The 24,333-nt window shown below is 44.9% G+C and overlaps 1 protein-coding gene across 2 annotated transcripts in view; it reads left to right on the forward strand.

Annotated features, from left to right (window-relative positions):
- The first annotated feature begins 2,031 nt into the window (after window positions 1-2,031).
- psmc3ip (PSMC3 interacting protein) overlaps window positions 2,032-24,333 on the forward strand; it is an 89,028-nt gene continuing 66,726 nt past the window's right edge. For both annotated transcript variants that reach the window (XM_068013047.1, XM_068013048.1), the window contains exon 1: window positions 2,032-2,153. In XM_068013047.1, the coding sequence (XP_067869148.1) occupies window positions 2,129-2,153 (25 nt within the window). In that variant the 5' untranslated portion in view covers window positions 2,032-2,128. The remainder of the gene's footprint in view (window positions 2,154-24,333) is intronic.

Raw genomic sequence — 24,333 nt, forward strand, 5'->3', positions numbered from 1 at the left:
CAAAGTACGGAAAGTCCTCATCAGGGAACTCCTGTTTGCTGACGATGCTGCATTAACATCCCACACTGAAGAGTGTCTGCAGAGACTCATCGACAGGATTGCGGCTGCCTGCAACGAATTTGGCCTAACCATCAGCCTCAAGAAAACAAACATCATGGGACAGGACATCAGAAATGCTTCATCCATCAATATCGGCGAACACGCTCTGGAAGTGGTTCAAGAGTTCACCTACCTAGGCTTAACTATCACCAGTAACCTGTCTCTAGATGCAGAAATCAACAAGCGCATGGGAAAAGCGTCTGCTGCTATGTCCAGACTGGCTAAGAGAGTGTGGGAAAATGGCGCACTGACACGGAACACAAAAATCCGAGTGTTTCAAGCCTGTGTCCTCTGTACCTTGCTCTACGGCAGCGAGGCCTGGACAATGTATGTCAGCCAAGAACGACGTCACAACTCATTCCATCTTCCCTGCCTCCGGAGAATCCTTGGCATCAGGTGGCAGGACCGTATCTCCAACGCAGAAGTCCGCGAGGCGGCCAACATCCCCAGCATATACACCCTACTGAGTCAGCGGCGCTTGAGATGGCTTGACCATGTGAGCCGCATGGAAGATGGTAGGATCCCAAGGACACATTGTACAGCGAGCTCGTCACTGGTATCAGACCCACCGGATGTCCATGTGTCCGCTTTAAAGACGTCGGCAAATGCGACATGAAGTCCTGTGACATTGACTACAAGTCATGGGAGTCAGTTGCCAGAGATCGCCAGAGTTGGCGGACAGCTATAAAGGCGGGGCTAAAGAGCGGCGAGTCGAAGTGACTTAGCAGTTGTAGGAAAAAAGACAGAAGCGCAAGGAGAGAGCCAACTGTGTAACAGTCCCGACAACCAATTTTATCTGCAGCACCTGTGGAAGAGTCTGTCGCTCTAGAATTGGCCTTTATAGCCACTCCAGGCGCTGCTTCACAAACCACTGACCATCTCCAGGCGCTTACCCATTGTCTCTCGAGACAAGGAGGCCAAAGAAAGAAGGACCAGAATGTTAGAATTCTCAGGCAGTTAGTAAAGGATATTTTGAACAAGGAACAAAAGGGACAGAGTGGTGTAGCTAAAGTAGGACAGGATTTGACGAGTACAGTGACAGGACTGGTGAGAGTACGGGAAGGTCATGTTCATACTATTAATATAATAGAAAAAGTAAAGGAGGTCCACAACATTTCAAATAAAGTGTTTGTAGTACATACGGTTCGTGGATGTTAGAACAAACTCGGGAACATTTGAGGCAAATTGTTGAGGGACAGGTACCAGTTTGGATAAATGACACCCAGTTGGAGTACTTACTAGTCACACAAATGATAAAATTACCAGGTGCCAACTCAGAAAACTTGTTAAGGTATGGAAAGGTCAGGAGTGTGTAAAGACAAGATCTATGAGTATTGGAGTAGTATTGGGAATACCTGTAATTGCAAGATGCAATTATACGAAGTAGAAAATACAGGGCTGATAAGGGGAAAATATTACGTAAGATACTATGACATATTACCAACTATTGTGGAAATTGGAAAAGAGATAGTTGGAACAACATTGAGTGTAGTCTGGAAAACCAGGTGGTCATATGTCCGCATCCTATAAAAAAACAGCAGAGTCAAAATGTGGATTTAATGCCACTGTAAATTGCACCATGGAAGCCGGGAACGCATTGTCAGGGCTAACCTATGTGGTCTATATGGGAAAGGGGAGATATTGCTTAACCACCATGGCCAAGGAATACCAGTACGAACATAACCGAACCTGTCCAGTGAGCAACAGTATGTTTGGTTTCAACCCACAAAAACCAACCAGAGGAGGGAAGATGGAGTTGGTGAACATACAGCAACCAAAGACACAAATGATAACTCCTCGTCTCTGACCCCGCCCTCTCCCGAGCTCTGACCACACCCCCTCCCCGCTCTGGTCCCGCCTTTATTACTGGCCCCGCCCCCTCCCCCGACTGGCCCACAACACTTACCTTGTGCGCATGCGCTGATAAAGGCGCGAAATTCGCTTCTACAAATAAACGCCTGAAGCTCGAGAACCTGAAACCCTCTTCACCTTTACCTCATCATCATCCCTCCGGATCCAGGAGCAGGAGATGAGCAAACTGAAGGATTCTGCCGGTGAGATTATGCAGCATTAACCGCGTCGAGTACCGGCCGCGGGGAGCCCGGACCGGCCGCCGGGAGCCCGGACCACAAAAGTACAACTAAAAATCTACAATGTTTGAGAGATTTGGCAAAAACCTTTGACAGTTCTTGTAAATTGCATCATTTTATTGTAAACCATTTCAGCTGTGAGCAACATCAAATCAGCACAGTGGCGCAGTGGTTAGCACCGCAGCCTCACAGCTCCAATGACCCGGGTTCGGTTCTGGGTACTGCCTGTGTGGAGTTTGCAAGTTCTCCCTGTGACAGTGTGGGTTTTCGCCGGGTGCTCCGGTTTCCTCCCACAGCCAAAGACTTGCAGTTGATAAATAAATTGACCATTTATAAATTGCCCCTAGTGTAGGGAATATGGGATTACTGTAGGGTTAGTACAAATGGGTGGGTGTTGGTCGGCACAGACTCGGTGGGCCGAAGGGCCTGTTTCAGTGCTGTATCTCTAAATAAATAAATTTAACCTCAGCAATGGAACCTGCATTATTACAGCAAATTGTATTCTTCGATATTTTGTTCAGTTTAAATCATTCTTGGGCTGGCTGTCGTACAATAACTTTATTCCTAAAGGATTCCAACCTTTGCTGCATCCATTCCCATGGAGGAAGGCGTCAAAAAAACCTAAAGATATTGCTGGTGTCATATTTCTTCGGCTTTGTGTCAGTAAACTATAGAAGTTAATTTTCTACAGAAGAATTTCAAGCAATTAAACAGACTCTAGGTTGTGTGTAACAATATTCTAGCTCTTAAATCTCTTGTAAATGGAAGGATGCCAACAACAAATGTGTTTGAAATGAAGTAAGCACTGCAGTGACTTTTAAAGTGGAGAAAATTCCAATGCGTATGCTTACTGCAAAATAAGGTTAACTGATAGACCCAGAATAGCGACATTGTGTTTAAGCTCGAGTCACTCGAGGGGATTCTGGAAAGAGAAACTTTTTAAACATTTGTTCATGGGATGTGAGCGCCCCTGATGAAGTTCATCCCTAATTGCCCTGGAGAAGGCAGTGGTAAACCACCATTGCCCCACCACAGCAGTGCATGTGGAGCAGGTGTACCCCCAGTGCTGTTAGGAATAGAACATAGAACAGTACAGGCCCTTCGGCCCATGATGTTGTGCCGACCCTTTAACCTACTCTAAGATCAAACTATCTACATACCCTTCATTCTACTATCATCCATGTACCTATCCAAGAGTCGCTTAAATGTCCCTAAATGTATCTGCTTCTACTACAACCACTGGCAGTGCATTCCACGCACCCACCACTCTCTGTGTAAAGAACCGACCTCTGACATCTCCCCGAAACCTTCCTCCAATCATCTTAAAATTATGCTCCCTGGTGATAGCCCTTTCCGCCCTGGGAAAAAGTCTCTGGCTATCCATTCTATCTATCTCTCATCATCTTGTACACCTCTATCAAGTCACCTCTCATCCTTCTTCGCTCCAATGAGAAAAGCCCTAGCTCCCTCAACCTTTCTTCGTAAGACATGCCCTCCAGTCCAGGCAGCATCCTGGTAAATCTCCTCTGCACCCTCTCTAAAGCTTCCACATCCTTCCTATAATGAGGCGACCAGAACTGAACACAATATTCCAAGTGTGGTCGAACCAGGGCCTTATAGAGCTGCAGCATAACCTCGCGGCTCTTAAACTCAATCCCCCTGTTAATGAAAGCCAACACCCCATACGCCTTCTTAACCCTATCAACATGGGTGGCAACTTTGAGGGATCTATGGACGTGGACCCCAAGATCCCTCTGTTCCTCCACACTGCCAAGAATCCTATCTTTAAGCCTGTATTCTGCATTCAAATTCGACCTTCCAAAATGAATCACTTCACACTTTTCCAGGTTGAACTCCATCTGCCACTTCTCAGCCCAGCTCTGCATCCTGTTAATGTCCCGTTGCAACCTACAACAGCCCTCCACACTATCCACAACTCCAGCAACCTTTGTGTCATAGGCAAACTTACCAACCCAGCCTTCCACTTCCTCATCCAAGTCATTTATAAAAATCACAAAGAGCAGAGGTCCCAGAACAGATCCCTGCGGAACACCACTGGTCACCGAGCTCCAGGCTGAATACTTTCCATCTACTACCACCCTCTGTCTTCTATGGGCCAGCCAATTCTGTATCCAGACAGCCAAATTTCCCTGTATCCCATGCCTCCTTACTTTCTGAATGAGCCTACCATAGGGAACCTTATCAAACGCCTTAATAAAATCCATATACACCACATCCACTGCTCTTCCTTCATCAATGTGTTTTGTCACATCGTCAAAGAATTCAATAAGGCTTGTGAGGCATGACCTGCCCCTCTCAAAGCCATGCTGACTGTCTCTAATCAAACTATGCTTTTCCAAATAATCATAAATCCTGTCTCTCAGAATCCTCTCCAATAATTTGCCCACCACTGACGGAAGACTGACTGATCTATAATTCCCAGGGTTATCCCTATTCCCTTTCTTGAACAAGGGAATAACATTTGCCACCCTCCAATCATCCGGTACTACTCCAGTGGACAGTGAGGACGCAAAGATCATCACCAAAGGCGCGGCAATCTCTTCCCTCGCTTCCCGTAATATCCTTGGGTAGATCCCGTCTGGCCCCGGAGGCTTATCTATCCTCATGTCTTTCAAAATTTCCAGCACATCCTCCTTCTTAACATCAACCTGTTCGAGCATATCAGCCTGTTTTACGCTGTCCTCACAAACGACAAGGTCCCTCTCACTAGAGAATACTGAAGCAATGTATTCATTAAGGACCTCCCCTACCTCCTCCGACTCCAGGCACAAGTTCCCTCCACTATCCCTGATCGGCCCTACCCTCACTCTGGCCATCCTCTTGTTCGACACATAAGTGTAGAACGCCTTGAGATTTTCCTTAATCCTACCCGCCAAGACTTTTTCATGTCCCCTTCTAGCTCTCCCAAGTCCATTCTTCAGTTCCTTCCTGGCTACCTTGTAACTCTCTGGAGCCCTGTCTGATCCTTGCTTCCTCAACCTTAAGTAAGCTTCCTTCTTCCTCTTGACTAGCTGTTCCACATCTCTTGTCATCCAAGGTTCCTTCACCCTACCATCCCTTCCTTGCCTCATCGGGACAAACCTATCCAGCAGTCGCAGCAAGTGCTCCCTAAACAACCTGTGCATTTCCCTGAGAACATCTGTTCCCAATTTAAGCTCCCCAGTTCCTGCCTAATAGCATTGTAATTCCCCCTCCCCCAATTAAATATTTTCCCATCCCGTCTGCTCCTGTCCCTCTCCATGACTATAGTAAAGGTCAGGGAGTTGTGATCACTATCACCAAAATGCTCTCCCACCGAGAAATCTGCCACCTGGCCTGGTTCGTTGCCAAGCACCAAGTCCAACATAGCCTCCCCTCTAGTCGGCCTATCTACATATTGAGTCAGGAAACACACCTGACAAAATCTGCTCCTTCCAAACTATTTGCACAAAGGAGGTTCCAATCAATATTAGGGAAGTTGAAGTCACCCATAACTACAACCCTGTTACTTCTGCACCTTTCCAAAATCTGCCTCCCAATCTGTTCCTCCGTGTCTCTGTTGCTGTTGGGGGGGGTCTATAGAATTCTATATATAGCTATTATAAATTGCCCCTAGTATAGGTAGGTGGTAGGGGAATATAGGGACAGGTGGGGATGTGGTAGGAATATGGGATTAGTGTAGGATTAGTATAAATGGGTGGTTGATGGTCGGCACAGACTCGGTGGGCCGAAGGGCCTGTTTCAGTGCTGTATCTCTAAGTTTAAAAAATAAATAAATAAAACCTCTGCTAAAGGAAAATGTTTCTTCCTATCTATGTCCCTCATAATTTTGTATATCACAATCAGGTTCCCCCTCAGCCTTCTCTGCTCTAAGGAAAACAACCCTAGCCTATCCAGTCTCTCTTCATAGCTGAGAGGCTTCAGCCTAGGCAACATCCTGGTTAATCCCCTCTGCACCCTCTCCAGTGCAATCACATCCTTCCTATAATGTAGCGACCAGAACTGTACACAATACGCCAGCTGTGGCCTAACTAGCGTTTTATACAGCTCCATCATAACCTCCTTGCTCTTATATCCTATGCCTTGGCTAATAAAGGCAAGTATCCCATATGCCTTCCTAACCACCTTATCTACCTATGCTGCTGCCTTCAGTGATCTATGGACAAGTACATGAAGGTCCCTCTGTACTTCCTAGGGTCCTATCATCCATTGTATTATCCCTTGCCTTGTTAGTTCTCCCAAAATGCATCACCTCGCACTTCTCAGGATTAAATTCCATCTGCCACTGCACTGCCCATCTTCCCAGCCCAATTTTATTGTCCTATAATCTAAGACTTTCCTCCTCACTATTTACGACACCACCAATTTTCGTGTCATCTGTGCACTTACTGATCATACCTCCTTTATTCATGTCTAAATCATTAATGTACATTACAAACAGCAAGGGTCCCAGCACCGATGCCTGTGGTACACCACTGGTCACGGGCTTCCAATTACAAAAATAATCCTCAACCATCACCCTCTGCCTCCTGCCACCATGTCAATTTTGGATCCAAATTGCCTTGGATCCCATGAGCTCTTACCTTCTTGACCAATCTCCCATGTGGGACCTTATCAAAAGCCTTACTGAAGTCCATGTAGACTACATCAACTGCTTTACCCTCATCTACACATCTAGCCACCATCTCAAAATTTAATCCAATTTGTTAGACATGATCTCCCCCTGACAAAGCCTTGCTGACTATCCCTGATTAATCCCTGCCTCTCCAAGTGGCGATTAATCGTGTCCCTGTTTTCTCTCTACCTCCTTTTTTTAAATAGTGGGGTGACATGAGCTACCCTCCAATCTGTTGGAACTGTTCTGGAGTCTATAGAATTTTGAAAAATGACCAGCAATGCATCTACCATTTCTAGGGCCACTTTCTTAAGTACTCTGGGATGTCCCTCTCAACCTTCACCTGGTCTTACTGTAACAGGGTTTAATTTTAAACAGTGTTCTGAGCTCACACTTGGTGAATCCTTGTTCACCGCTTTCCAATTATAAGGTAAAGAAACGAGCACAAACAGCTTTCTTGGGTTTAAAGAAAGGTGAAATTTTATTTAAACTTAAAAACTCTAATTCGGTTAACGCCTATGGATACACGATGCGCCCACGCTAGCATGCACACGCGATACGCACATGTAGATGGGGACAGAAAAGAGCAGAAAAAAAGTTCAAGCGGAAAAGATTGAGGCAATCTCTGAGGAGGGTTTTTTGTTACTGTGCTTCAAGCTCACTGTAGAGTCCTTGATTGAAGATATGATCTTGCTTTTTGTTGGATCCCAGTATTCTTAAACCTTGTTCACTGTAGGGGAATTTTCTTTCTCTTGGGATTCATGTATCTTCAATGGGTCTTGGAGTTCCGTGAGAAAGAGATGGGAGCAGGCAGGTGAGGTTCTTTTCAATCCAGGAGCCAAGAGCTTTCTGCCAGCTCAAACACTGTCTCTACAATTTAAAACTCCCCAAGATGGCCAGCAGGGTGGTCATGTGACTGACTGGTTTGACCGGGTTTGTGCTGTGTATTGCATGGGATCAGGGGATAGCTCCTTTGTTCCAACACTGTCTGCTAATGTGCAAAAATGTCTTTCCAGCCAGGGGGTCGAGCAACCACTTGTAACTTGCCTTCTCCTCTTCCCAACAACAATTTGAAATTTAATGTCCATGTGGCAAAATTAATGTGCTTTATTCTTGGCAGGTGGGGACCTGTATGATACCCCTCTAATCTTTCTACCAATCACTTGAAATCTGTGCCCCCTCGTCACTGACCTCCCTGCTAAGGTAAATAGGCCCTTCACCTCCACTCTATTCAGACTCTTCAAAATGTTGTACATTTCTATCAAATCTCCCCTCAGTCTTCTCTATTCCAAGGAGAACAACCCCAACCTATCTAATCTCTCCTCATAGCTGCATTTTTCCAGTCCCAACAACATCCTTATAAATCTCCTCTGTACCCTCTCTGGTGCAATTACACCTTTCTGTAATAAGATGACCAGAACTGCACGTAGTACTCAGGTTGTGGCGTAACCAATGAGTTATACAGTTTCAGCCTAACCTCCTTGCTCTTGTATATTCTATACCTCGGCTAATAAAGGAAAGGATTCCATATGCCTTCTTAACCACCTTATCGACCTGTCCTCCCTTCAGGGATCTGTGGACATTAACTTCCTCTACACTTCTCAGTATTTTCCCATTAATTGTGTATTCCTTTGCCTTGTTTGACCTCCCCAAATGCATCACCTCACACTTCTCCGGGTTGAATTCCTATTTGCCACCTCTCTGCCCATTTGACCAGACCATCAATATCTTCCTGGAGCCTACAGCTGTCCTCCTCGCTATCTACCACACGGCCAATCTTTGTATCGTCTGCAAACTTCATGATCATGCCCCCTACATTTATGTCCAAATCGTGAATATATACCACAAAAAGCAGGGGGCCCAGAACTGAGCCTTGCGGCGCGCCACTGGAAACAGCCCTCCAGTCACAAACACACCCGTCAACAGTTACCCTTTGTTTCCTGCCACTGAGCCAATTTTGTATCCATCTTGCTACATTTCCCTGGATCCCATGGAATTTTTTTTAACCACTCTGCTATGTGGGACCTTGTCAGAAGCCTTGCTAAAATCCATGTAGACCGCATCAACTGCACTACCCAGATCTATCGTCCTTGTTACTTCAAAAAATTTGATCAAGTTGGTCAGACAAGATCTTCTGTTAACAAATCATGCTGACTGTCCTTGATTTAATCTGTGCTTTTCTAAGTGACAGTTTATCCTGTTTCTCAGAATAGGTTCCAATAATTTGCCCACTACTGAAGTTAGACTGACTGGCCTGTAATTATTCGGTCTATCCTTCACTCCCTTTTTAAACAGAGGTACAACCTTAGAAGTTCTCCAGTCCTCCGGCACCACACCTGTATCCAGTGAGGACTGGAAAATGATGGTCAGACCTTCCGCTATTTCCTGTCTTGCTTCTTTTAACAGCTTGGGTACATTTCACCCAGCCCAGGTGATTTATCAACTTTCAAGGATGCTAATCCCATTAATACTTCCTCTCTCCCTATGTTTATCCAATACATCACACCCCTCTTCCTTAACCAAAATATCTGCATCACCCCCTCTTTTGTGAAGACAGATACAAAGTATTCATCAAGAACAATACCAACACCTTCTGCCCCTACGCATAGGTTACCTTTTTGATCTTTTATGGGCCCTACTCTTTCCTTAGTTATCCTCTCTCTCTTAATGTATTGATAAAACATCTTTGGGTTCACCTTGATTTTGCTTGCTAATATTCTTTCATGCCCTTTCTTTGCTTTCCTAATTTCCTTTTTGATTTCACCAGTCCACTTTCTATACTCCTCTCGGCTTTCTGTAGTATTGAGTTCTTGGTGTCGGACATGAGCTTTCCTTTTCTGCCTTATCTTGCCCTGTAGGCTCCTTGGCATCCATAGGGCTCCAAATTTGGCCGTCGCACCCTTTTTCTTTGTGGGAACATGTTTAAGCTGAACCCCTCGAATCTCCCCCTTGAATGCCTCCCACTTTTCTGACACTGATTTACCTTCCAGTAGCTGTTTCCATTCCCCTGCCAAACTAGTTTAAACCCTCCCCAACAGCACTAGCAAAACATCCCTCAAGCAACTCGGTCCCAGCTCTGTTCAGGTGCAACCCGTCCGGCCTGCACAGGTCCCATCTCCCCCAGAGTCAGTCTCAATGTCCCAAGAATCTAAAGCCATCCCTCCTGCATCATCCTTCCAGCCACACATTCATCTGTCTTATCCTTCTATTCCTGTAATCACTTGCAGTTGGCACTGGGAGTAATCTGAATATTACTACTTTTGAGGTCCTGCTTGCTAATTTCTTAGCTAGCTCCCTAAATTCTGATGCAGGACCACATCCCTCTTTCTACCTATGTCATTGGTTTCATTGTGGACTATGACTGCTGGCTGTTCACCCTCCCCTTTGGGATGCTCTGCAGCCGCTTAGTGACATCCATGACCCTGGCACAACGGAGGCAACACACCTTTCTGGATTCACGCCTGCGGCTACAGAAATGCCTATCTGTTCCCATGACTATTTAATTACCTATCACTATGGCTCTTCCAGTCTTCCCTGTACCCCCTGTGCAGCTGTGACACGCGTGCTGCCATGTCCTTGGCTCTGGCTGCACTCCCCAGGTGAAGCATCACTTTCCTCAGTATTCAGAACTGAATACCTGTTGGAGCGTGAGATGCACTCAGGGGTCTCCTGCACGACCTGTCTGTTTCTTTTTGACTGCCTGGCGGTCACCCATACCCTCTCTCCCTGCATAATCTTAATCTGTGGGGTGATCACATCTATAAATGTGCTATCCATTAGCTCATCCTCATTAATGCACCGCAGTGTCACCAGCTGCCGCTCAGGTTCCAAAACCCAGAGTTCAAGCTGCTGCAATTGATGACACTTCTTGCACAAATGGTTATCCAGGCTACGGGAAGCATCCTGGAGCTCTCACATTGCACAGGAGGTGCACTCTCGAGGTTGAAACAACCCCGCCATTTCTTTATTAGTTGACCCTTTGCTTCTTCCAAGAAAAAAAAAAGTTACCAATATTAAAACACCTTGGAACTATTCATAAAACCTTACTAGAACTAGGTATTTTAATTATTTTATTTTCTTTTGTTTTATATTATATTTTATTTATTTTATTTTGAAGTGTTCTTTTTATAGATCTACCTTAACTGGTGTCCTAAGCTAGCTACTAACACACAACAGTAGACGTACCAGCTGTTCCCTTCTGCTTTTGTGCCTTAATTAATTATAAGATGGTTACATCAATTTTAATTTTGTTTTTTTCTAGTTTGTAGCTATTTACACACACACCCTAACAGTAGTGTACTAACCCAGCTATTTACAGATACTCCCTAACAGCAGTTACTCACCAACCAATCAGCTTGCACTTTTCCTGTGATGTCACTGTTCACTTGTTTCAAACTCTGGTGCGTCTGGACTCCTGTCCGCTGCTCTCCTGGGAGATAAGTGCTGTAGGCTGCGATCTTCAGGCTTTATTTAATTGCTCCCCGCTCCGTGTTCCTCCTGCAGGTCCCCTGCTGTCCAGGAAGGTAAGTTCTTTGAGGAAGTAACATGTAACGTGGACAAAGGGGAACCTTTTAGATATGGTGTACTTGGATTTCCAAAAACATTTGATAAGGTGCCACATCAAAGGTTACTACACAAAATGAGAGTTCACGGTGTAGGGGGTAACATATTAGCATGGATATAGGATTGGTTAGCAGGGATAAATGGGTCCTTTTCAGGTTGGCAGGATGTGACTAGTGGAGTGCCACAGGAAATAGTGCTGGGGCCTAAACTATTTACAGTCTACACCAATTACTTAGATGAAGGGACCAAATGTATGCTAGCTAAGTTTGCAGATTACACAAGGATAGGTAGGAAGGTAAGTTGTCAAGAGGGCACAGAGTCTGCAAAGGGATATAGATAGGTTAAGTGATTTGGCAGATGGAGTGTAATATGGGAAAATGTGAACTTGTCCACTTTGGCAGGAAGAATAGAAATGCAGAATATTATTTAAATGGAGAGAGAGACTGCAAAACTCTGCAGTACAGAGGGATCCTGGAACATGAATCACAAAAAGTTAGTATGCAGGTACACCAAGTGATTAGGAAGGCAAATGGAATGTTGTTTATTGCAAGGAAAGTAGAGTATAAAAGTAGGGAAGTTTTGCTCAAGCTGTACAGGGCCTTTTGTGAGACCACATCTGGAGTACTGTGTACTCAACAAGAGAGAATCTTAGCATCTCCCCATGATATTCAATGGCATTACCATTGCTGTATCCCCCACTATCAACATCCTAGGGGCTACCATTGACCAGAGGCTAGGAATCCTGCGGCGAGTAACTCATCTCCTGACTCCCCAAAGCCTGTCCACCATCTACAAGGCACAAGGAGTGTGATGGAATACTCTCCACCTGCCTGGATGGGTGCAGCTCCAACAACACTCAAGAAGCTCAACACCATCCAGGACAAAGCGGCCTGCTTGATTGATACCCCATCTACAAACATTCACTCCCTCCACCACCGACACACAGTGGCAGCAGTGTGTATCATCTACAAGATGCATTGCAGCAATGCACCAAGGCTCCTTAGACAGCACCTTCCAAACCTGCGAGCTCTAGCAACTAGAAGGACAAGGGCAGCAAATGCATGGGAACACCACCACCTGCAAGTTCTCCTCTGAGTCACACACCATCCTGACTTGGAACTATATCACCGCCATTCCTTCACTGTCGCTAGGTCAAAATCCTGGAACTCCCTTCGTAACAGCACTGTGGGTGTACCTACTTCACATGGTCTGCAGCGGTTCAAGAAAGCAGCTCTCCACCACCTTCTCGAGGGCAATTGGGGATGGGCATTAAATGCTGGCCTAGCCAGCGACGCCCACATCCCATGAATGAATATTTAAAAAAAAAAAGTTTTGGTCTCCTTACTTAACAGAAGGGGCAGCACAGTGGTTAGCACTGCAGCCTCAGCGACCCGGGTTCAATTCTGGGTACTGCCTGTGCGGAGTTTGCAAGTTCTGCCTGTGACTGCGTGGGTTTTCGCCGGGTGCTCCGGTTTCCTCCCACAGCCAAAGACTTGCAGTTGATAGGTAAATTGGCCATTTATAAATTGCCCCTAGTATAGGTAGGGAATTGAGGGAAGGTGGGGATGCGGTAGGAATATGGGATTAATGTAGGATTAGTATAAATGGGTGGTTGATGGTTGGCACAGACTCGGTGGGCCGAAGGGCCTGTTTCAGTGCTGTATCTTTTTGACTATGACTCTAAAACCTTCCCCACCACTCACATTAAACTGACCGGCCTGTAGTTACTAAGAATGTCCTTGCACCCTTGCTTGAAAAAAAAAATGGACATTTGCCAGTCTCCCATCCTCTGACACCTCCTGCATCTAGGGAAGATTATGACAATCCCTTCCACTATCTCCACTGTCACTGGGTCAAAAACATGGCATCCCATCCCAACGGTACTGTGGTTGTACCTACACCAGGTGGACTGCAGTGGTTCAAGAAGGTGGCTCACCACTACCTTCTCGAGGGCAATTAGGGATGAGCAACAAATGCTGGCCTTCCAGCTATGCTCACATTCCATGAAAGAAAAAACCCCCACTTCCCATAGAAACCTGAAATGCAAGCCATCCAGACCAGGTGACTTCTCCACTCTAAGCAAAGGCAGCTTTTCCAGAACAATTTTCGCCCCATCCATTCCCTCTGCCATCTCTTCTTCTACCGATATTTTGTCAACATCCTCTTCCTTAGTAAACCCCTGATACAATGTACTCATTAAGTATTTTAGCCTTGCCCTGTGCCACTAAGCATGTATCATCTTCTTTGTCCCAAATACGTCCCACCCCACCTCTTACTACCTGCTTACTATTTACATGCTAGTAGGAGATTTTTGGGTTCCCGTTTGTTAACTGCCGTTGCATTGTCTTATTCTCTCTGACAGTCATATTTTCCTCTTCATTTCCCTTCTCAACTTACTGTTTTTAGCCTGGTTCTCGCTTGAAGAATTCACCTGACATGCATCATACACCCTTTTTTTTCTTATTCTCTATCTCCCTCGTCTTTGAAGGAGTCCTGCCTTTCCCTGTTGTGGAATGTACCTAGCTTGTACCTGAAATATCTCCTTTTCCTTAAAGATTACCTATTCCATTACAGATTTTCCTGCCAAACTTTGGTTTCATTTTCCCCTGGCTAGATCCCCACTCATCCCATTGAAGTTAGCCCTCTTCCAATTAAGAAGTTCTATTTTAGATTGTTCCTTGCTCTTCTCCATTGCTAATTGAAATCTCATGATAGAATGGTCACTCTTACCCAAGAGTTCTCCTACAGATGCTTGGTCCACCTAGCCCACCTCATTCCTCAGAACCAGATCCAGCAATGCCTCTTTTCTAGTTGGACCGAGAACATACTGACCAAGCAATATCTCCTGAACACATTTCAGAAATTTTTCCCCCTCCGTACCCTTTACTCTAACATTATCCTAATCAATATTTAGGTGATTGAAGTCCCCCAATATCACCAGTCTATAGTTCTTGCACATCTCCGTGATTTTCTTGCAGATTGCAGATGCGCAGAGATGGGTGGCAGGTCACTCAATTGGACAGAATACAAAGAACAGCAAAGAATGACTAAAAGATTGATGAGGGAAAAATTAGGGTACAAGTGAAAGCTAGCTGGAAATATAAAACAGATAGTAAGAGTTTATATAGATATTTTTTAAAAAAGAGTTAACAAAGTGAGCGTTGGTTCTGTAGAAAGTGGATCTGGGAATTAATAAGAGAAAATAAGGAGATGGCAGATGAACTGAACGGGTATTTTCCATCTGTCATCACTATAGAGGAGACATGTAACATCCCAATATTAGCTGTAAATCAGGAAATGGAAGGGAGGGAGGAACGCAAGAAAATTACAATCACCAAGGAAGTGATATTGAGCAAATTGTTGGAGCTGCGGGCTGACAAGTCCCCGGGTCCTGATGGACTTCATCCGAGTGTCCTAAAAGAAGTGGCTAGTGAGATAATTAATGCGTTGGTTTTAATTTTCCAAAATTCCCAGATTCGGGGAAGATTCCATTAGGTTGGAAAATAGTGAATGTAACTTCTTTATTCAAAAAGGGAGGGAGACAAAAAGCAGGAAACTACAGGCCAGTTACCTCAGCATCTGTCTTGGGGAAAATGTTAGCTATTATTAAAGACTTTATAGCAGGGCACTTAGAAAAAATCAAGATAATCATGCAGAGTCAACATGGTTTTGTGAAAAGGAAATCATGTTAAACCAATTTATTGAAGTTCTATGAAGAAGTAACATGTGCTGTGGATAAAGGGAACCGGTAGATGTACTGTACTTAAATTTCCAGAAGGCATTCGATAAGGTGCTACATCAAAGGTTATTGCAGAAAATAAAACCTCATGGTGTAGGGGGTAACATTGGCATGGATAGATGATTGGCTAGCTAATAGGAGATAGTAGGCATAAATGGGTCATTTTCTGGTTGGCAAGATGTAACAGGTAGTGTGCTGTAGGGATCAGTACTGGGGCCTCAACTTTTTTCAATTTATATAAATGACTTGGAAGAAGGGACCGAAGGTATGGTTGCTAAATTTGCTGATGAGACAAAGATAGGTAGGAAAATAAGTTGTGAAGAGGACATAAAGAAGCCACAAAAGGATATATATAGATAGGTTAAGTGAGTGGGAAAATATCTGGCAAATGGAGTATAATGTGGGAAAATGTGAAAATGCCCACTTTGGCAGGAAGAATAAAAAGGCATATGATCTAAATGTTGAGAGATTGCACAGCTCTGAGATGCACAGGGATCAGGGTGTCCTAGTGCACAAATCACAAAAAGTTAGTGTGCAGGTTCAGCAAGTAATTAGGAAAGCTCATAGAATGTTATCGCTTATTGCGAGGGGAATTGAATACAAAAGTAGGGAGGTTATGCTTCAGTTATCCAGGGCATTGGTGAGACCACATCTTGGGTACTGTGTACAGTATTGGTCTGCTTATTTAAGGAAGGGTGTAAATGTGTTGGAAGCAGTTCAGAGAGGGTTTACTGGACTAATACCTGGAATGGGCGGGTTGCCTTACGAGGAAAGGTTGGACAGGCTGGGCTTGTATCTGTTGGAGTTCAGAAGAGTAAGAGGCAACTTGATTGAAATATATAAGATCCTGAGGGGTCTTGACAGGGTGGATGTGGAAAGGATGTTCTCCTTTGTGGGAGAATCTAGAACTAGGGGTCACTATTTAAAAATAAGGGGTCACCCATTTAAGACAGATGAGAAATTTTTACTCTTGAGGGTCATGAGTCTTTGGAACTCTCTTCCTCAGAAGGCAGTGGAAGCAGAGTCTTTGAATAATTTTAAGGCAGAGGTAGATAGATTCTTGATCAGCAAGGGGGTGAAAGGTTATTGGGAGTAGGTGGGAATGTGGAGTCGAGGTTACAATCAGATCAGCCATGATCTTATTGAATGGCAGAGCAGGCTTAAGGGCCCGATTGGCCTACTACTGCTCCGCCATTCTTATGTTCATAAGTAGATTTGCTCCTCTCTCTCTCTCTCTCTCTCTCTCTCTCTCATATGCACTATTTGGCTTCCTGTAGAATAGCCCCCAGTATTGTGTTTGTACCCTTTTTTGCTTCTAAAAGCAAACCAAATGGATTTTCTCATTGCCCCTTCAAGGACATTTTTGCTTTCCAACACTACGATGTCTTCCCTCATCAGTACTGTCACCCCACTACCCTTATCTCCTTCCTTATCTTTTCTCTACACAGTATCCGTGATATTAAGCACCCATCTTGTAGATGGTACGAACTGCAGCCATCGTATACAGTGGTGAAGGGAGTGAATGTTTAATGTGGTAGATGGGATGCCAGTCCAGCAGGCTGCTTTGTCCTGGGAGGTACCAAGCTGCTTGTGTGTTTTTGGAGCTACATTATTCTAGGCAAGTGGAGAGTATTCCATCACATGCCTGACTTGTGCCCTGTAGCTGGTGGATAGGCTTTGGGGAGATGTAGAATACCCAGCCTCTGTCCTGTTCTTGTAGCCACAGTACTTATGCGGCTAGTCCAGTTAAGTTTCTGGTCAGTGATGACCTGCAGGATGTTGATGGATGAAGTTCAGCAATAATGCCAATGAATGTCAAGGGCAGATGGTTAGATTCTCTGATGTTGGAGATGGTCATTGCCTGTCATTTTTGTGGTGCAAATATTACTTGCCACTTAGCAGTCCAAGCCTGTACGTTGTCCAGGTCTTGCTGAATGTGGGCACGGACTGCTTCATTATCTGATGAGTTGCAATTGGAACTGAACACTGCAATCATAAGCGAACATCCCCACTTCTGACTTTATGATGGAGAGAAGGTTTTGATGAAGGAGCTACAGATAGTTGGGCCCAGGACACTACCCTGAGGAACTCCTGCAACAATATCCCAGGACAGAGATGTTTGGTCTCCAACAAGCACAGCCATTTTCCTTTGTGCTAGGTACGACTCCAACCAATGGAAATTTTTCCCCCTGATTGCCATGGACTTCAATTTTACTGGGGCTCCTTGATGCCACACTCAATCAAATGCTGCCTTGATGTCAAGGGCAGTCACTCTCACCTCATCTCTGAAATTCAGCTCTTTTGTCCATTTTTGGACCAAGACTGTAATGAGGTCTCAAACTGAGCATTGGTGAGCAGGTTATTGTTGAGTTAGTGCTGCTTGATAGCACTGTTGACAACAGCTTCATCACTTTGCTGATGATTGAGAGTAGACTTGGGTGGCATTTTGCTGGAGTGGATTTGTCCTGGAGTACAAGTTTTAATGTCAGGGCCTATAGCCTTTGCTTTATCACCTGAAGTGAATCGAATTGGCTGAAGACTGGTATTTGCGATGGTGGAGACCTCATGGAAGGAGGCTGAGATGCAGCATGTACTCTCCACTTTTGGCTGAAGACGGTTGAAAACTGTGTAGTATAATGTACATAAGCTATTGCTGGGTAGATTATGTATATAGACCTTAAGCACCATCAAAGGATGTGATGTCATGAGTCTGAACCTCATGTTAATGTTTTTTTAAATTCATTTGTGGGATGTGGGTCTGGAGTCACAGGTAAGCCAGACCAGGTAAGGACTGCAGATTTCCTTCCCTGAAGGACATCAGTGAACAAGATGGGTTTTTACAACAATCGACAATGGTTTCTAGTCACCATTAGACTAGCTTTTAATTCCAGATTTATTAATTGAATTCAAATTTCACAATCTGCTGTGGTGGGATTCGAACCCATGTCCCCAGAGCATTATCATGGGCTCTGGATTACTAGTCCAGTGACATTATCACTACGCCACCACCTCTCCTAATGCAGATGCCTTAGAAATAAGACCCCTGGAAATAAACTCCTGTTACTTTGACCCAGAGTCTACTAGCCTCATTTAATATTAACGGCACACTGACTAGTATATAGGAACAGGAGTAGGCCATTCAGCCCCTCGAGCCTGTCCCACCATTCAATGAGATAATGGCTAATCTGCGGCCTAAATCCATATACCTGCCTTTGGTCCATATCCCTTAATATCTTTGCTGAACAAAAATCTATCTCAGATTTCAAATTAACAACTGTTCTAGATCCAACTGCTGTTTGTGGGAGAGAGTTCCAAACCTCTACCACCTTTTGCATGAAGAAGTGCTTCCTAACATCTCTCCTGAATGGTCTGGCCCTAATTTTTAGACTATGTCCCCTAGTTTTAGAATCTCCAACCAGTGGAAATAGTTTATCTTTATCTAGCCTGTCTTTTCCTGTTAATATCTTGCAGACTTCGATCAGATCACCCCTTAACTTATGAATTCTAGTGAAAACGGGCCTAATCTCTCCTCGTAACTTAACCCATGTAGTCCAGGTATCATTCTTGTAAAGCTAAGTTGTACTCCCTCCAAAGTCAATATATCCTTCCTAAGGTGTGGTGTCCAGAACTGCTCAACTGCTCACAGTACTCCAAGTGGGGTCTAACCAGGGTTTTGTACAGCTGCAGCATAACCTCTGTGTCTTTTTACTCCAATCCTCTAGATATAAAGTCTAGCATTCCATTAGCCTTTTTGATTATTTTCTGCACTTGCTTATGGCATTTTAAAGATCTATGCACCTGAACCCCCAAGTCTCTTTGGACATCCACTGTACTTAACCTCTTCCCATTTAGAAAGTACCCTGCTTTATCCTTTTTTGGTCCAAAATGGCACAGTGGTTAGCCCCGCAGCCTCACAGCTCCAGCGACCCGGGTTCGGTTCTGGGTACTGCCTGTGCGGAGTTTGCAAGTTCTCCCTGTGACCACGTGGGTTTCCGCCGGTGCTCCGGTTTTCTCCCACAGCCAAAGATTTGCAGGTTGATAGATAAATTGGCCATTGTAAATTGCCCCTAGTGTAGGTAGGTGATGGGAGAATGGTGGGGATGTGGTAGGGAATATGGGATTAATGTAGGATTAGTATAAATGGGTGGTTGTTGGTCGGAACAGACTCGGTAGGCCGAAGGGCCTGTTTCAGTGTTGTATCTCTCTATGACTTGCCTGCATTGAAATCCATCTGCCACAGTTTTGCCCATTCACCTAGTCTGTCAATATCTCCTTGCAATTTTATGCTATCATCTAGACTGTCTACAATGCCGCCTAACTTTGTATCATCAGCAAATTTGGATATATGACTTACTGTGCCATCATCCGAGTCGTTAATGGATAATGTGAATAATTGAGGCCCCAGCACAGATCCCTGCGGGACACCACTAGTCACATCCTGCCAATCGGAGTACTTACCCATTATCCCCACTCTCTTGTCGCCTACCACTCAACCAACTTCCTAACCATGTCAATAATTTGCCCTCAACTCCATGGGCATCTACCTTAGTTAATAGTCTCTTATGTGGGACTTTATCAAATGTCTTCTGGACGTCCATATAAATAACATCCATAGATATTCCCCTCTCCACTACCTTAGCCACCCCTTCAAAAAATTCAATGAGATTTGTCAGGCATGACCTTCCCGTCATGAATCCATGCTAGCTGTCCCTAATTAACTGAAATTTTTCTAGGTGTACAGTCACCCTATCCTTTATTATAAACTCCAGCAATTTGCCCACCACGAATGTCAGGCTAACTGGTCTGTAATTTCCTTGGTTCCCCCTTTCACCCTTCTTAAAAAGTGGAGTAACGTGCAACTTTCCAATCCAGAAGGACCACTCCTGAATCTAGGAAACTCAAAGACTATAGTTAGGGCATCTACAATGTGCTCCCCTACTTCCTTTAACACCCTCTGATGGAAGCCATCCGGTCCTGGGGATTTCTCACTCTTTAGTTCCATTAATTTCCTTGTTACTGATGTTTTACTTACTGTCCCCTATCGGCTCTTATTTTTTTTGGGACTTCTGGCAAGTTATCCTCCTTTTCAAGTGTAAATACTGAGGCAAAGTAATTGTTCAACATGTCTGCCATTTCCCCATTATCAATGACTATATCTCCATTTTCAGCTTTTAGTGGGCCTACATTGCTCTTGACCACCTGCTTTCCCTTTATGTAACTATAAAATTTCTTATTGATTTTAATGTCCCTTGCAAGTTTCCTTTCATAATCCCTTTTAGTAGCTCTTATAAGCTGCTTTGTGACCCTTTGCTGGTCTTTGTATCGATCCCATTCGGCCGGATCTGTGCAGCGTTTTGCATTTTTGTAAGCCCTTTTCTTTTAGTTTTCTGCTATCCCTAATCTCTTTAGTTATCCATGGCTGTTTTTTCTGTGAAGTAGAGCTTTTTCCTCTCTGAGGTATATACTCGCTCTGTACTTCGTTAAATGTTTCTTTAAATATTCTCCACTGTTCTTCACTTGTTTGACCCATTAACAGATCTACCCAGTTTACCGTGGACAGTCTCTGTCTCATCTCTGTAAAGTCAGCCTTACCCAAGTCTAAAATTCTAGTATAAAAACAAAATACAGCGGATGCTGGAAATCTTAAATAAAAACAAGAAATGCTGGAAATATTCAGCAGGTCTGGCAGCATCTGTGGACAGAGAAGCAGAGTTAACGTTTTGGGTCAGTTCCAAAGAAGGGTCACTGACCCGAAACATTAACTCTGCTTCTGTCTCCACAGATGCTGCCAAACCTGCTGAGTATTTCCAGCATTTCTTGTTTTTATATCTAAAATTCTGGTAGCTGATTTGTGCTTTTCACTTTCAAATGCTACCTTGAATTCATTACTCACAACTAAATCTAATATTGCCTGTCCGCTTGTTACATCAAGGACATATTGCTGTAGGAAACTATCCCAGACACATTCCAGAGTTTCACTACCTTTCTGACAGGTGCTTGTCTGCCTCTCCCAATCTAAGTGTAAAATCCACCATTAATACTCTGCATTTGTTACACACTTGCCTAATTTGTGCATTTATACAATCTAACACCTCAGAACTGCTACCAGGGGGTCTATACACAACAACTATTACAGTTTTGGATCCTTTTCTGTTCCTCAATTCCACCCATAAGGTCTCCACTGGATGCTTTCCCCTCATTATATCCTCCCTCACCAATGAAGTGATATTATTTCTAATCAGTAAGGCTACTCCACCCCCTCTGCCATTTTCCCTGTCCCTCCTGTAAACTTTATTTTAATTTTATTTTATTTAGAGATACAGCACTGAAACAGGCCCTTCGGCCCACCGAGTCTGTGCCGACCATCAACTACCCATTTATACTAATCCTACACTAATTCCATATTCCTACCACATCCCCACCTGTCCCTATATTTCCCTTCCACCTACCTATACTAGGGACAATTTATAAAGGCCAATTTACCTATCAACCTGCAAGTCTTTGGCATGTGGGAGGAAACCCACGCAGACACAGGGAGAACTTGCAAACTCCACACAGGCAGGACCCAGAATTCAACTCTGGTTGCTGGAGCTGTGAGGCTGCGGTGCTAGCCACTGTGCCGCTCCAATATAACCAGGTATGTTTAGTTCCCAGTCTCGACCATCATGCAGCCACGTCTCCGCAATGGCCTCCACATCATAATCTTCCATTTGAATTTGTGCCTGCAGCTCATCTACTTTATTACTTACACTCCGTGCATTTGTATATGGAACTCTTATTTGGGCTATACCCCCTAACAGGTACCTCAGCACTGATGCTTTATTCGCCTGTTTATTATTTCTCTCTTCTGGTTTAACCAGTATACTTCTTGCAGTTTTGCCATGACCTGCAGTTCCTGAAGTAGGGTTCCTGACTGTTTCTTTACACTCTGCCCTGTTACTTGTTTTTGAAACTGCATTGACTTCCCCTGAGGCCTCCCCCTCTCTTATCCCTATGCCAATTTGCACATGGTTCGATTAATAATCCAGAGATTATAATTCTTGAGGACCTGTTTTTTAATTTTGTTCCTAGTTCCTGATAATCTCCAAACAGGTCCTCTTGCCTAGTCTTGCCTATGTTGTTTGTCCCAACGTGGACCACAATGTTCACTAATGTCCTTTAGGGAAGGAAATCTGCTGTCCTTACCTGGTCTGAGCTGCATGTGACTCCAGACCCACAGCAATGTGGTTGACTATTACATGCCCTCTGAAATGGCACTCAGTTTATCTGTATCTTTATTATTACGAGTATCTAACCGCTACGAAGTCAATAAAAAGGAATGAAACCAGACGGACCACCTCGGCACCGGAAACGATAACGGCAAACCCAGCCCTGTCGACCCTGCAATGTCCTCCTTAGTAACATCTGGGGGCTTGTGCCAAAGTTGGGAGTGCTGTCCCACAGACTAGTCAAGCAACAGCCTGACGTAGTCATACTCACTGAATCATATCTGACAATGTTCCAGACACTGACATCACCATCCCCGGGTATGTCCTGTCCCACTGGCAGGACAGACCTAACAGAGGTGGCAGCAGCACAGTGGTATACAGTAGTGAGGGAGTTGCCCTGGGAGTCTTCAACATCGACTCTGGAACCCATGAAGTCTCATGGCATCAGGTCAAACATGGACAAGGAAACCTCCTTGATTACCACCTACTGCCCTCCCTCAGCTGATGAGTCAGTGCTCCTCCATGTTGAACAGCACTTGGAGGAAGCACTGAGGATGGCAAGGGAACAGAATGTTCTCTGGGTGGGGGACTGCAATGTCCATCACCAAGAGTGGCTCGGTAGTACCACAACTGACCGAACTGGCCGAGTCCTAAAGGACATATCTGCTAGACTGGGTATGCGGCAGGTCGTGAGGGAACCAACGAGGGGAAAACATACTTTACCTCATCCTCACCAATCTGCCTGCTGCAGATGCATCTGTCTATGACCATATTGGTAGGAGTGACCACTGCACAGTTCTTGTGGAGACGAAGTCCCGCCTTCACATTTCAGGATACCCTCCATCGTGTTGTGTGGCACTACCACCGTGCTAAATGGGATAGATTTCAAACAGATCTAGCAATGCAAAACTGGGCATCCATGAGGCACTGTGGGCCATCAGCAGCAGCGGAATTGTACTCAACCACAATCTGTAACCTCATGGCCTGGCATATCCCCCACTCCACCATTACCATCAAGCCAGGAGACCAGCCCTGGTTTAATGAAGAGTGTAGGAGGGCATGCCAGGTGCAGCACCAGGCATGTCTCAAAATGAGGTGTCAACCTGGTGAAGCTACAACACGGGACTATCTGCATGCCAAACTGCATAAGCGGCATACGATAGACAGAGCTAAGTGATCCCATAACCAACGGATCAGATCTAAGCTCTGCCGTCCTGCCACATCCAGCGTGAATGGTGGTGGACAATTAAACAACTAACTGGAGGAGGTGGCTCCACAAATATCCCCATCCTCAATGATGGGGGAGCCCAGCACATCAGTGCGAAAGATAAGGCTGAAGCATTTGTCACAATCTTCAGCCAGAAGTGGTGAGTTGATTATCCATCTCGGCTTCCTCCTGAAGTCCCCAGCATCACAGCTGCCAGACTTCAGCCAATTCGATTCACTCCGCGTGATATCAAGAAACGACTGAAGACACTGGATACTGCAGAGGCTATGGGCTTGACCAACATTCCGGCAATAGTACTGAAGACCTGTGCTCCAGAACTTGCCGCGCCCCCAGCCGAGCTGTTTTAGTACAGCTACAACACTGGCAATCTACCCTGCAATGTGGAAAATTGCCCAGGTATGTCCTGTACATAAAAAGGACAAGTCCAACCCGGCCAATTACCGCCCCATCAGCCGACTCTCAATCATCAGTAAAGTGATGGAAGGTGTCATCAACAGTGCCATCAAGCGGCACTTGCTTAGCAATAACCTGCTCCGTGCCGCTCAGTTTGGGTTCCGCCAGGGCCACTCGGCACCTGACCTCATTACAGCCTTGGTTCAAACATGGACAAAAGAGCTGAACTCGTGAGGTGAGAGTGACTGCCCTCGACATCAAGGCAGCATTTGACCGAGTATGGTATCAAGGAGCCCTAGCAAAACTGAGGTCAATGGGAATCGGGGGAAAGCCCTCTGCTGGCTGGAGTCATACCTAGCGCACAGGAAGATGGTTGTGGTTGTTGGAGCTCCATCATC

This window comes from Heterodontus francisci, chromosome 33 (assembly GCF_036365525.1).
Source record: "Heterodontus francisci isolate sHetFra1 chromosome 33, sHetFra1.hap1, whole genome shotgun sequence".
Taxonomy (NCBI): domain Eukaryota; kingdom Metazoa; phylum Chordata; class Chondrichthyes; order Heterodontiformes; family Heterodontidae; genus Heterodontus; species Heterodontus francisci.